Source organism: Neltuma alba, unplaced genomic scaffold (assembly GCF_004799145.2).
Source record: "Neltuma alba isolate B1F8T4 unplaced genomic scaffold, ASM479914v2 tig00003961_pilon, whole genome shotgun sequence".
Classification (NCBI taxonomy): domain Eukaryota; kingdom Viridiplantae; phylum Streptophyta; class Magnoliopsida; order Fabales; family Fabaceae; genus Neltuma; species Neltuma alba.
The window spans coordinates 26601-38661 of NW_021633494.1; the positions used below are offsets into that span (position 1 = coordinate 26601).

General features: G+C 31.0%; 1 protein-coding gene across 1 annotated transcript; it reads left to right on the forward strand.

The window, feature by feature from the left end:
- The first annotated feature begins 1646 nt into the window (after window positions 1-1646).
- LOC114743143 (phospholipase A1-Igamma3, chloroplastic-like) lies at window positions 1647-4181 on the forward strand. The gene is made up of 2 exons (XM_028931340.1): window positions 1647-2690; window positions 3464-4181. Exons 1-2 carry the CDS (start codon window positions 1647-1649, stop codon window positions 3980-3982), a joined length of 1563 nt encoding a protein of 520 aa, XP_028787173.1. The 3' UTR covers window positions 3983-4181.
- The last annotated feature ends 7880 nt before the right edge of the window (window positions 4182-12061 follow it).

The window sequence follows — 12061 nt, forward strand, 5'->3', positions numbered from 1 at the left end:
CAAAATACATTTAAAAAGCACACGAAATTAAAGACGAAATAATTGCACAGTATATCATATTTTTTAAGTTACCTGCAATATACCAGATGGACATATGCAATAAACACGGGAGATTCTTTAAAAAAAATTGAAATTATTAAATCTCAAATAAAATTTTTTTACAGCTTTATTAATTACAAGACTAATATTATCAAAACTCATTAAATATTGTCATCAAATTATATTTAAAATTTAGTAATTTAAAAAAAAAATTTCGTGAAATTTTTCCTATAAACATATGCCTATTAAATTTACGATATTAAACCTTAAACAAATTACACAATCCGATAAGACAATAAAGTACGCTCATTCCTTCCACTGATCCAGTCTACAGTAATAAATGGGTATTTGAAAAATAAACATGAATATACATTAAAACTTATGTAATTTAAATTTTAAAATTAAAATTATACAAATAAAACTAGCCCTTGGTGAACAGATTAGGAACTCCTCCTTAAAATATTTTTTTTTTGGACCGGAAAAATAATTTTCCTTTTTTTTTCCTTGGAAAAGCTAGGCGGAGAAGAGAGAGAAAGGTAAAAAGTCAGCATTAATTGCTCAGTATACGAGAAGGGAGAGAAGAGTGAAAAACAACATTAAAAAAAAAAGTGATTTGGAAAAGTGATTCTGGAGAATAGATTCTGGAGAGAATAGATTTTGGGGAGAATAGATTTTGTAAAAAAGTGATTCTGAGAAGTGAGAGTGTTTGGATAGTTGTTATCAGAAGCACTTTTTATATATACAAATTACTAAAAAAAAAACATAATTTAATATGATAATTACAGAAAAAATAGATTTTATGATATATTTTAATTTGAAGGAATAAAATTGTTAATAATATATTTTTTACCAACATAATTAATAATACATAAGATAATATAATTAATAAATAATTAATGTGTATATATATTTATAAAATATAAGATTAAATATGTTTATCAAAAAATATGTTTATAAAAAAAATAACAAGATACATATCATATAGGCTCTCACACTCTCCCTTTTTCCTCCAAAAGCAAAAAAATTTTGCTTTTTCCAAAACCATAGTTTTGGTTTTTAGAGGGGGTGTTTGGGTGATTGACACCCCAAACCATGGTTTGGGTCCCCAAACCATGGTTTGGGGTGTCACCCAAACACACCCTAAATGCTAGTAATGGCAGATTGACTTCCCCGCGGCCCATTGCAATGTTTTCTAAGCGGTTTGAAATCGTGCAAGGTCGGAAAACAATTTATTCACAAGTAATTGTTAATAGTTTGATTTTAATTTATTTTATTTATGGTATTTATTTTTTTAAGTAAGTTTCTATAATAATAATTCTAATCAACATATTTAACTAAAGATATTTTTAAAAAATAACGTATATTGATTTTAATAATTAATTTAATTAATTTTTAAAAAAAATTAAAACGTGAGCAACTTATGAGTTGATTTGTATCATCCCAGCAAAATATCTGGTTACCGGAACCAACAAGGTGGTCTTAGTGCTGGTGATAAGTTTCCATGTCTCTTCGTAGTGACCCCTCCACTTTAAGTTTTTTTCCTTCTCTCTGTAGTTGTTTCTCTGTGTCTCCACCTCTCTTGTCATCATCTTCGTCACTTTCACCTTATGGCTTCTTCATCAGCTTTGGTTTTCCCCCATACCCTCCTTCCTTCTCTTTCCTTATCAAACTCCATTAACGACCTCACCTTCTTCTGCAACAACCCCACAACCAAACCTCTTGTTCTTCTCTCAAAACACAGATCATCCTTCTCCTCACCTTCTTCGTCAATTTCACCCATCAAGTGTTCTTCTTCAATCTCAAGCTTAATCCCAGAACTCCATCAAGAGAATGAACTTGAAGAAGAAGAAAAAACAGACGAACCTCCCTTGCACGAAATCTGGAGAGAAATTCAAGGATGTAATTACTGGGAAGGATTGTTAGATCCCATGAACGTTCATCTTCGCAGAGAAATCATTCGGTATGGTGAAATCGCTCAGGCTTGTTATGATTCCTTCGACTTCGATCCTCACTCTAAGTACTGTGGAACCTGCAAGTACCATCCTTCCGATTTCTTCGAGAAGCTCGACATGGCCGGCGCCGGCTACGCCATCACTCGCTACCTCTACGCCACCTCCAACATCAACCTGCCGAACTTTTTCCAGAAGTCGGCGTCGCTCCGGAGCGTCTGGAGCCCCCACGCGAACTGGATGGGCTACGTCGGAGTCGTCAATGACGCCGACGAGATCAAACGGTTGGGCCGCCGTGACATAGTGATCTCCTGGAGAGGCACCGTGACGTACCTGGAATGGATTTATGATCTGAAAGATATACTTCATCCTGCTAATTTCAGAGATGGTGATCATTCCGTTAAGATTGAATCTGGGTTCTATGACTTGTACACCAAGAAAGAGGATTCTTGCAATTATTGTTCGTTCTCGGCGCGAGAGCAGATTCTCGCCGAAGTGAAGCGGCTTACCGAGTATTATGCAGATGAGGAGCTTAGCATTACGATCACCGGACATAGTCTTGGAGCCGCGTTGGCGATTCTGAGTGCTTATGATATAGCAGAGATGAATCTGAATGTGGTGAACGACGGTGGGGTTACCAGAAAGATTCCGATCACCGTGTACTCCTTCGCCGGTCCCAGAGTTGGGAACTTGAGGTTTAAGGTCTTACCTCAAACTGCATTCTCTATCTTTCTTTTCAGTTTTAATTTCGTATGGTTTTTTTTGACTGTGTTAGATATTTTAATTTTATAAAGAGTTTTTTCAATAGTGTTCTCAAATGAAATATTGACTTATATATATATATTAAGTTTAATTTTTAAAATAACAATGATTTTTGCAAAAAAAAAAAAATTATTTTGACGCTAATGGTATTAGGGGAGTGAAACTATATATAAAGTTAGAAAAGTAAAAGTGAACTTTTATCTTTTAATATTATTGATTAGAGAGCTTTAACCCTATTGCTGTTTATTTAAGGGGAAAAAAACAGCGTTCTTAAGTACTGTCATATTAATTTTGATTTTTATAATAACAATTGTTATAAGAAAAAATATCATTTGAGCTTAATAGTGACTGAAAAGATATTTTTTTGTTTTAAGTAAGAGATCGAACTAAAATATCATACCAACTTAAAAGACTAAATGTGAACTTTTGCCTTCTTTTTTAATATGTTGGTTTCAGAATTTACTTCTTTTTGTATAATTTATGTGTTGAACTGTTGATGATTCTTACAAGGAAAAAAAATCATCATTTGAGCTTAATAGTTTTACAATTAGGGGGCTGAAAAGATTTTTTTTGTTTTAATTAAAAGATCAAATTAAAATATCATACCAACTTAAAAGACTAAATATGAACTTTTGCCTTCTTTTCTAATATGTCGGTTTCAGAATTTACTTCTTTTTGTATAATTTATGTGTTGAACTGTTGATGAATACTAGGAACGGTGCGAGGAGCTTGGAGTTAAAGTTTTAAGAGTGATCAACGTGCATGATAAGGTACCAAAGGTGCCTGGAGTAATAACCAATGAGAAGTTTCAGTTTCAGAGGTACTTTGAAGACAACTTATCATTTCCATGGAGCTATGCTCATGTTGGGGTAGAGCTTGCTTTAGATCATACACAAAGCACATTCTTGAAGCCGACCAACGACATGGCCTGTGCCCATAACTTGGAGGCACATTTACACTTGGTCGACGGCTACCACGGCCAAGGACGGCCGTTTAGCTTGGCCAATAAAAGAGATATCGCACTCGTTAATAAGAGCTGTGACTTTCTCCGGAATGAGTATGAAGTTCCTCCGTATTGGCGACAAGATGAGAACAAGGGTATGGTGAGGACTAGTGATGGCCGGTGGGTGGTGCCGGAACGGCCTAGAATAGAGGCGCACCCACCTGATACAGCTCACCATCTACAGCAAGTCCTAAAAAGGAACGGTAGTTTTCAATTGAGTGACACATGAAAAATGTGGTTTGGTTTGAATTAGTTCGGTCTGAAAACTTTGGGTTTGTATGTAGCTTTTCTTTTTACCACGTTTTTTTTGGTAGTTGATGCATGCTTTTTGTAGTGGTCCATTTGTTAGGTTAACTAAGTGCAAAAGGCTGGCAAGCATATTTGTAGACACATAAGTGCAAAAGGACGAGTTATCTTTGGTTTGAGGACATAAATTCCTTAAAGTCCCATTTGATATGAAGTATTGAAAATGAAGGATAAGGATTGGGATTGGGGCTGAAAATATATGTTAAAAGAATGTTTAGCATGAATGATTTCTTATCACATGGGATTAGGCAATCCTATGTAAATGGGATTGGAGAATATCACTTCCGCCCGTGGTATTTTTCAATCCTACATATATAGGCTTATCTAATCTCAAGTATCACACAATTACTCATACTAAATATTTTTTTAATATAGTTTTTTTACTCTAATCTTAATCCTTATCTCTTATTTTCAATGTTTCGTATCAAATGGGAGCTAAAGGTCTTGTAATCTCTTCTTCTTTTTTGTTAACCTAAAATATAATGCTACCTCCAGTTTTTTATATAAGTACTCATTTGACTTTCATTTTGATTCTAAATACAAGAGTCTAAATTCATTTTGTCTCTTATTTTTATTTTTTCCCCAAGATAGTTCTTATAATAATAGTAGTTCTAACCAATACACTTGATTAGTAAGGATATTTTAGAAAATATAATACTTATTAATTATAAATAACTAACTTAATTAATTTTCTTAATATATTTAAATTAGTCAACTAACTTTTATATTAAAGACTGGAGGAAGTACAAGTATTATAATTTAAATTATTAATATACAACAAGTTGATCAAATAATATAAAATATATAGTTTAAAATAAATCCCCAACAATATGGCTTATCCTTTGATTGATTGAGTCCCTCAATTTTTATATTAAAAAATAATTTATTTCAAAAGGCTAGTTGTTATTATTGTTATAATAATAAATTAGGAATCATCATGAACCATTGCTTTTTCTCAAGTGTCCCCATCATTTTGTCTTCAGATCCCACTTATAATTATCTTTCAGATTAAAATTAAGAGCAAGCAAAGATATGATTATTTGTAACTCCTGTTCTCGTGGACAATAATCAATGGCGGATTATCCAATAAAAGCCCCAATCTCTCATGCCGAATTGAGTTCGACTTTTGTTTTTTAGATTTAAAAGAAGGAGTACTTTTAATTTATTTATTTACGAACATGACCATATTTTCTATTTTCTTACAATACTATTATAATAAATCATTTTTTAAGTACTACTATTTAGTAGTAGTATTTAATCAAAGTAGCTCTTCCAATGTTTACGTTACAATCATTAAACCCTTAACTTTATTTACTGGTGTTAGTGCGCCTTCCATAACTAACTATCCTTAGTTATATTTAATAAACTAGAGGGATTAATAAGAAGAGTTGATAAAGATGAGGAAAAGTGTTTCATGAAAATCCCACCAGGTGTTTGGCTTCCTTAAAAAGTGCTTTTAAAAAATATTTTTCTGTAAATCGAGATAAACTCCTTCACATATTTACTTCATATATCATAAAAATACTTTTAAAACCATGATTTTGATTCCATCCAAACGCCCATCTGAGAGAAAAAAGCTTAATTTGAAATGGATTAATCAGGGAGGCAAAATTACTCTAAAAAAATTTAGGGCTATGCCCGTAAAATAATGAAGAATCCCTAAAAAAAAAAAAAACCTTTTGAATTTCAAAATCTTAAATAAAGAATTATTATAAAAATGTGTCGTTATTTGCTTTTTAAGTGTAGTCTATTATCATTAAAGTACAATAAACACAACTAATTTAAAATTTTAAAATTAAAAAAAAATTAAACTTTTTGTAAAATAATTATGTAGAGTAATATTTCAGAACAAGTTTTAGAGCCAAAATTTTTTTAAAAAGGTTGAACCATTGTTTTTAAAAAGTCTATCTATAGTGGTGAAGTGAAGGATGAAAGAATAGTTTGCTTTATTAGTATGATTGTTATTAATGAAAATACAATGTCCTCTCCCTCTTTTCCAATTTTGTAGAACAAAATGTAACAATTTTTTTTAAAAATGACTTTTTAGAACAAATTCGAAATTTTTTATTTTTCAGAATTCATAACCAAAAACTCATTTTCAAATATTTCTCTATCTTGTCATTTTTAAAATAAAAATATTTTTAAAAAGATCAAACAAGCTTTAGCTTCTAGGCTTTGAAGTGTGGGAGTAATTTTAGTTCTATCTGTGGCCCCAAAAAAAAAAAAAGTTCTATCCATTATAGCAACAACTTTACTCATGTGAAATAATAACAATAACAATAACTTTTAAGTGCTGGTTTCATCAATAATTAACTTTTTCACTTTAAAAAACACAACAACAAAAGTTGCGACTTTTTTCTGCAGTGAATATGAAGTTTGTTCATATTATCAGTGACAAGAATGGTCGGTGGATTCTAAATTGAAAGAAATATGAAAAGCTTGGTTTAGTTTGAATTGGTTGGTTCGGGGAAATTGTGTGGAGACTTTTGGTGTTCAACTATGAAACAGCTGTTTTAGAGACCGAGACTTTTCAGACGAATTAAAACAAAGTCAAATTTTGTGCATCAAAACTATTCATTTCAAATTTGAGAGGTGAAAATTAAAATGAGGTCAGATTTTATGAATTAAAAATGATATTTTCTTTAAATAAAATTGACCAATTTTATATTTAAGATATGAGAAAGTAAATTCACATTCTTATCTTTGGGTGAACTCTTTATTATCATCATCATTGTACCTTCTATGATGATGAGCATCATATACAGGAAACTTTTTTCTTTTTTTTTGGTGGGAAATGCATCATACAGCAATTTAATAAAGGCAAAGCTCCCGAGAAGAGTTGAAGAATCCAGAGAGAAAAAAGTCTCCACGCGTTAGAAGAGAATCCCAAAATCATAGAAGAAATAGATATTAATAATAAAATTTTAGGGGTTAAGAGTCATTTTTATTCTAAAAGTATTAATTATAAAAGAGTTTTAAGTATCCGGAATTTTTTTAAAAATTTAATATCATCCTAAACATGTAAAAAAAAAAACCAAAAGAGCAATATTGTTTAAAAAAAATTAATTGTTAACGTATTTTAATAATCATGGTGACATTATTTCTTTTTCACTACTTGCGGAGTGAAAGCGAGACCCAAAAAAAAATGTATATCAAAATTATTCATTTCAAATTTTAGGAATAAAAATTAAAATGAGATCAAATTTTATAAAATAAAAGTGATATTCTCTTAACATAAAATCGACTAATTTTATATTTAAAATATGAGGGAGTAAATTGACATTCTTATCTCTGTGTGAACTCTTTTTTTTTTCCTAATTAATATTATTATTATTATTGTGCCTTTCATGATGATGAGCATCATATACAGGAAACTCTTTTGTGTGTGCGCGTGTGTGTGTGGGAAAAGCGTCATACAGCAATTGAATAAAGTTGCTTTGGAGTCACGGTAATTTACACGACGCATGAACGATTTTTCATTCTCCTTTCATTTTGTCCCCCGCAAGGCAAAGCTCCCAAGAAGGGTTGAAGAGTCCAGAGAGGAAAAAAGTTTCCACACATTAACAGAGAATCCCAAAATCATAGCAGAAATACATATTAATGTGAAAATTTTAGGGGTTAAGAGTCATTTTCATTCCAAAAGTATTTATAAAAGAGTTTTGAGTACTGATTTTTTTTTTTTTAAATTCAATAAGGGTGACATTATTCCTTTTTTTACTACTTTCGAGGTGAGAGTGATAAAAAAAAATGTATATCCACAGCGACTTTGAGAATACTTTTAGAATAAAAATAACCCAAATTTTGAAATAATTTCTACAAATAGTTTCATTCTTAGAAAGTTTCTAGGAACTACTCTAGAATTAGGTTTTTTCTCTTCTAAATGGTCTAGTTGCCCTCGTGTGAGAAAAACTTACTCCATCACTAACAGTTGGAGGGACAATTACTCTCTTAAAAAATAATTACTACCTCCGGTCCTAATTATAAGAGCCAATTGACTGATTTGAGGACATTAAGGAAATAAGTTGAGTTAGTTATTTGTCCTAAATAGGTGTTGTCTTTCCTAAAATATTCTTGCTAATCAAGTGTATTAACTAGAACTATCATTGTTAGAAGGGCTACTTTGAAAAAAAAATACAAATGTGAGACACAAAATAGATTGAAATCTTATATTTATGACCAAAATAAAAGTCAAATAGGGTCTTATATTAAGAACCGGAGATAGTATTTTATTCTGCTAAAAAAAAGAAATAACTATTTTGGTTATATAAAATCACAAGGACAACTTTAGCATGTACAACTTTGCTCATATAAAATAATAACTTTTTTCACTTAGATAAAATAATAACAAATATCTTTTTTAGGGTACAAGAGAAAGGGCTAAAGCCCAAAACTAAAAAAGCAAAATCAAGGGTCATTAATTCCCAGGCCCTCCATTATGGAGAATTTAATCTAATAGATATAAGCAATTTGACTAAAGTTTTTTCTCATTGAGAGATATAGATGTGACTCACTAGTTGCAACCGTATATTCTTTGCAGAACCACAATACCTCAATATATGTCATACATCTTCAATGGGCTTTAGAGTTTTATCTGTAACAATCTTTTTTTGCTAAGCACAGGTATGCTTCCATCAAAGGTAATTCTATTTGAGGTATTATTGGACATTACATGTAGATACTTTTCCCAATAGAATTTGAATCTTCATTCACCACTATCGGTGACAATTATTCTCCTTAAATTCAGCTCTTTGATTTTTAATGGGCTTCAAAAATGCAAACTAGATTTTTAATGGGCTTCGTAACTTCTAAGTGGCCTATGATAGCCCAAAGATATAATGGCCTAATAAAATAAAAGTTATAAATAGTAACATATAGGGGTGGTCACATGACGAGACAGGACTGGGACGTCCCACTTTTTTTTTTTAAAAAAATAGTTTTTTATATGAATTTTTTATGATATAATGCTTATTTTTTATTGGGCTTCTAAAGATAAAAACATCATAAGAAAATATTATATAGAAAGCTCAATTATAAATTATAAAAAAGTGTAAAAACAACACTATAAAGAAAATACCATAAAAGAAACACTATATGATGACTTATGAATTATTTTATTGAGGACAAATATTTTGTTGAGATAATACTATAACTTAAGACTAAAAATCACTATAAAAATAATAATTATTATTAATAAGTAAAATAAATAATATAATAATTATTATTAATAAATAATTTTTTTAAAAAAACCGGGATGGGACAACCCCATTTCCTATCCCGTCTCGTTCTGAAATTTTTTTTTATCCCGTCTCATTCTGTCCCGAACTCACCGATACCAAGACGGGACAACCGAAATGAGACAAATTGAACATCCCTAGTAATATATATTGCCAAAAAAAAAAAGTAACATATATATTGGCATTTTAGTTTACTCATATTTATTATTTGAATTATAAATTTTTGTATGACCTTTCATTTTGTTTTTGTTTGTTTAAAAATAAATAAAAAGATATTAAACATTTTAAAAAGGTTTAAAACCCCGGGTCACGTTGGAGCTTGTGAAGGGATATTTTAAAGCAAGTGAGCTTCTAAAATTCAGCACTTTTAAGACTAAACCCGTCAAGTACTGGCCCTATAAGGCTCGACCCAATTTCTCCCCTCTAATTTTGAGCATCCTAACATAATCCAAACACCTATTAGTATTTTAGATTTTGTACACTTGACTTGAGTCTTGACCAGTATTTATTTTGAATCATATTACATTATACTAGATATATAAATGTATATAGTAATACTTTGAAAAAACCTCGAGCAAACATTATTATAGGGTTTTTTTTGGACTATGTATAGGAGTTAATTTTAAGAAAAATTTCGATTAAGAGCTACAGATGGGAATTAATTTCAAACAGCCCAAAAAATCTAAAATTTCAATTAAGGACTCTGAAATTTTACTAAAGGACCCAGGGTGCAAACTGAAATCAATTATTGAAGCCATTTTACTGAAATGCCCTGCGAACTGTATTTGCTGAGAAGGAAGAAAAAAGAGGGAAAAAGAAGAGCTTGGTGCGTGAGGTAAACCATTTTCCCCAAAATTTTCATTCTGTTGAGCTGATTGTTGGGTTGTGATAGTTGAATAATGTAGAAATGAGTGTTTAAATGCATGGGTCAGTAGATAGTGAGGGAGAAAAAAAATTTGATATAGCTTTTAAGTTTAGAGAGAGATTATTATCTTCTTCTTCTTTGAAGTTAATAAACATGACGTGTTAGTGATTTTTGAAAAGTGGGTGAGAATGAGTGAGCACTGATTGTAATACGTAATTGAAGGAACTTATGAAGGGAGAACTAAAAGGAAAATGGGTGAATGTACTAAAATGGGTGATATGAAAATGAAATGTGCAGAAAATGGTAATTTGCAGTTGTGAAAATATATATTCGGATTGTAAATTTGCAAATTGAAATTGTGTAGGAAAATGGCAATTTAATGTTATGAAAACTGGTATTTCTGTTGTAAACCCGCAAATTCCTGTTGTTAATGCATATTGTCTATTATTATTGAAAGTTGATTAAAATTGATAGTTAAATGATGTGCAGCAATGGATTATAAATGGCTACTGGTGGCCCGAAACAATAAGAAAGACTTGAGACAAGCGTCACAGTTGGACAGTGCACGAGAGTAAGTGAGCATATTTGGTGGAGGATTGTAATCTTTTTCGTATAATGAATTGATAATTGAAATATTTCATGATTATACGTAACGGCAAGCTATCCCAAGTTTTGAGCTAAAACTGGCTCGTAAAACTATAAATGTATGAAAGATTTTATCTATTCGTGAATGGATGTATTTCTGTTGTTAATTAATGCATTGCATTTGCAAATTCTCTAATCCCTATTGTAACGCATGTGTCATTTTAGCACATTTTCTAACTCCTGTTGCCAATTATATAAGTCCACTTACGAATACACGAATTCCTGTTCTAAATTTTCCAATGCCTTTTGCAAATTGTCTAAACCCAATCGTGAACATACTTGATAGACTCTAGCATGATGGTTCAGTTATATTCAAAAAAACCACTTGCAAAAACAAGAGCCCCTATTATAAACTTAGCTATTATTATTGCAAATTCCTTAATTCTAGTAGTCAACGTTTGCACTCAAAGTATAAAATTTGTGTGGGAAAATGTATTATCATTACTAGAGATGTAATAAACACATAATATATAGTTCATTGCACTGAAAATGAAATTGTGGGTAATGCTTATGCATAAAAATTGACACATCATTTGCTAATATAAAAGACATTTTGAGCTGACAGATCCCTCTTTAATTTTCTCTTGGTTGTGTCTGTATCTTTGCAAGTAGTTGTATAACGGCTGCCAACCGTGTATTTCTTGCATGAATAATGAGCCGCCACATCAAGTCTGACCTCAGGGAACCAAGTTCTTCCTATTGCACAACATTAAGAACCATCAAATAAGGGACATAGTGGAGTACAGGGTTGAAATCTAAAAATAATGCATTTATAGATAAGCACTTAATCAACTCATACTTCTGCAAAATAGTTGTTTCCTGCCACTAGTAGCTATTTATAATCCGTTGCTGCATATCATTCAACTATAAATTTCAATCGACTTTCAATAATAATAGACAGTTTTCATAACATTAAATTGTCATTTTCTTGCACAACTCCAATTTGTAAATTTACAATCCGAATACATATTTTCACAACTGCAAATTATCATTTTCTGCACATTTTGTTTTCATATCACCCATTTCAGCACATTCACCCATTTTCCTTTTAGTTCTCCCTTCCTAAGTTCCTTCAACAACGTATTATAGTCAGTATTTACCCATTCTCACCCACTTTTCAAAAATCACTAACACCTCATGTTTATTAACTTTAAAGAAGAAGAAGACAACAATCTCTTTCTAAAGAAGAAGAAGATAACAATCTCTCTCTAAACTTAAAAGCTATATCAACTTTTTTTCTCCTCATTATCTACTTACC

Excerpts from the sequence above, each read along its gene's own strand:
- LOC114743143 (XM_028931340.1), top strand. The coding sequence starts at position 1,647 with ATGGCTTCTTCATCAGCTTTGGTTTTCCCCCATACCCTCCTTCCTTCT. Across the intron at positions 2,691-3,463 it reads TTGGGAACTTGAGGTTTAAG|GAACGGTGCGAGGAGCTTGG; the intron begins GTCTTACCTCAA and ends GATGAATACTAG.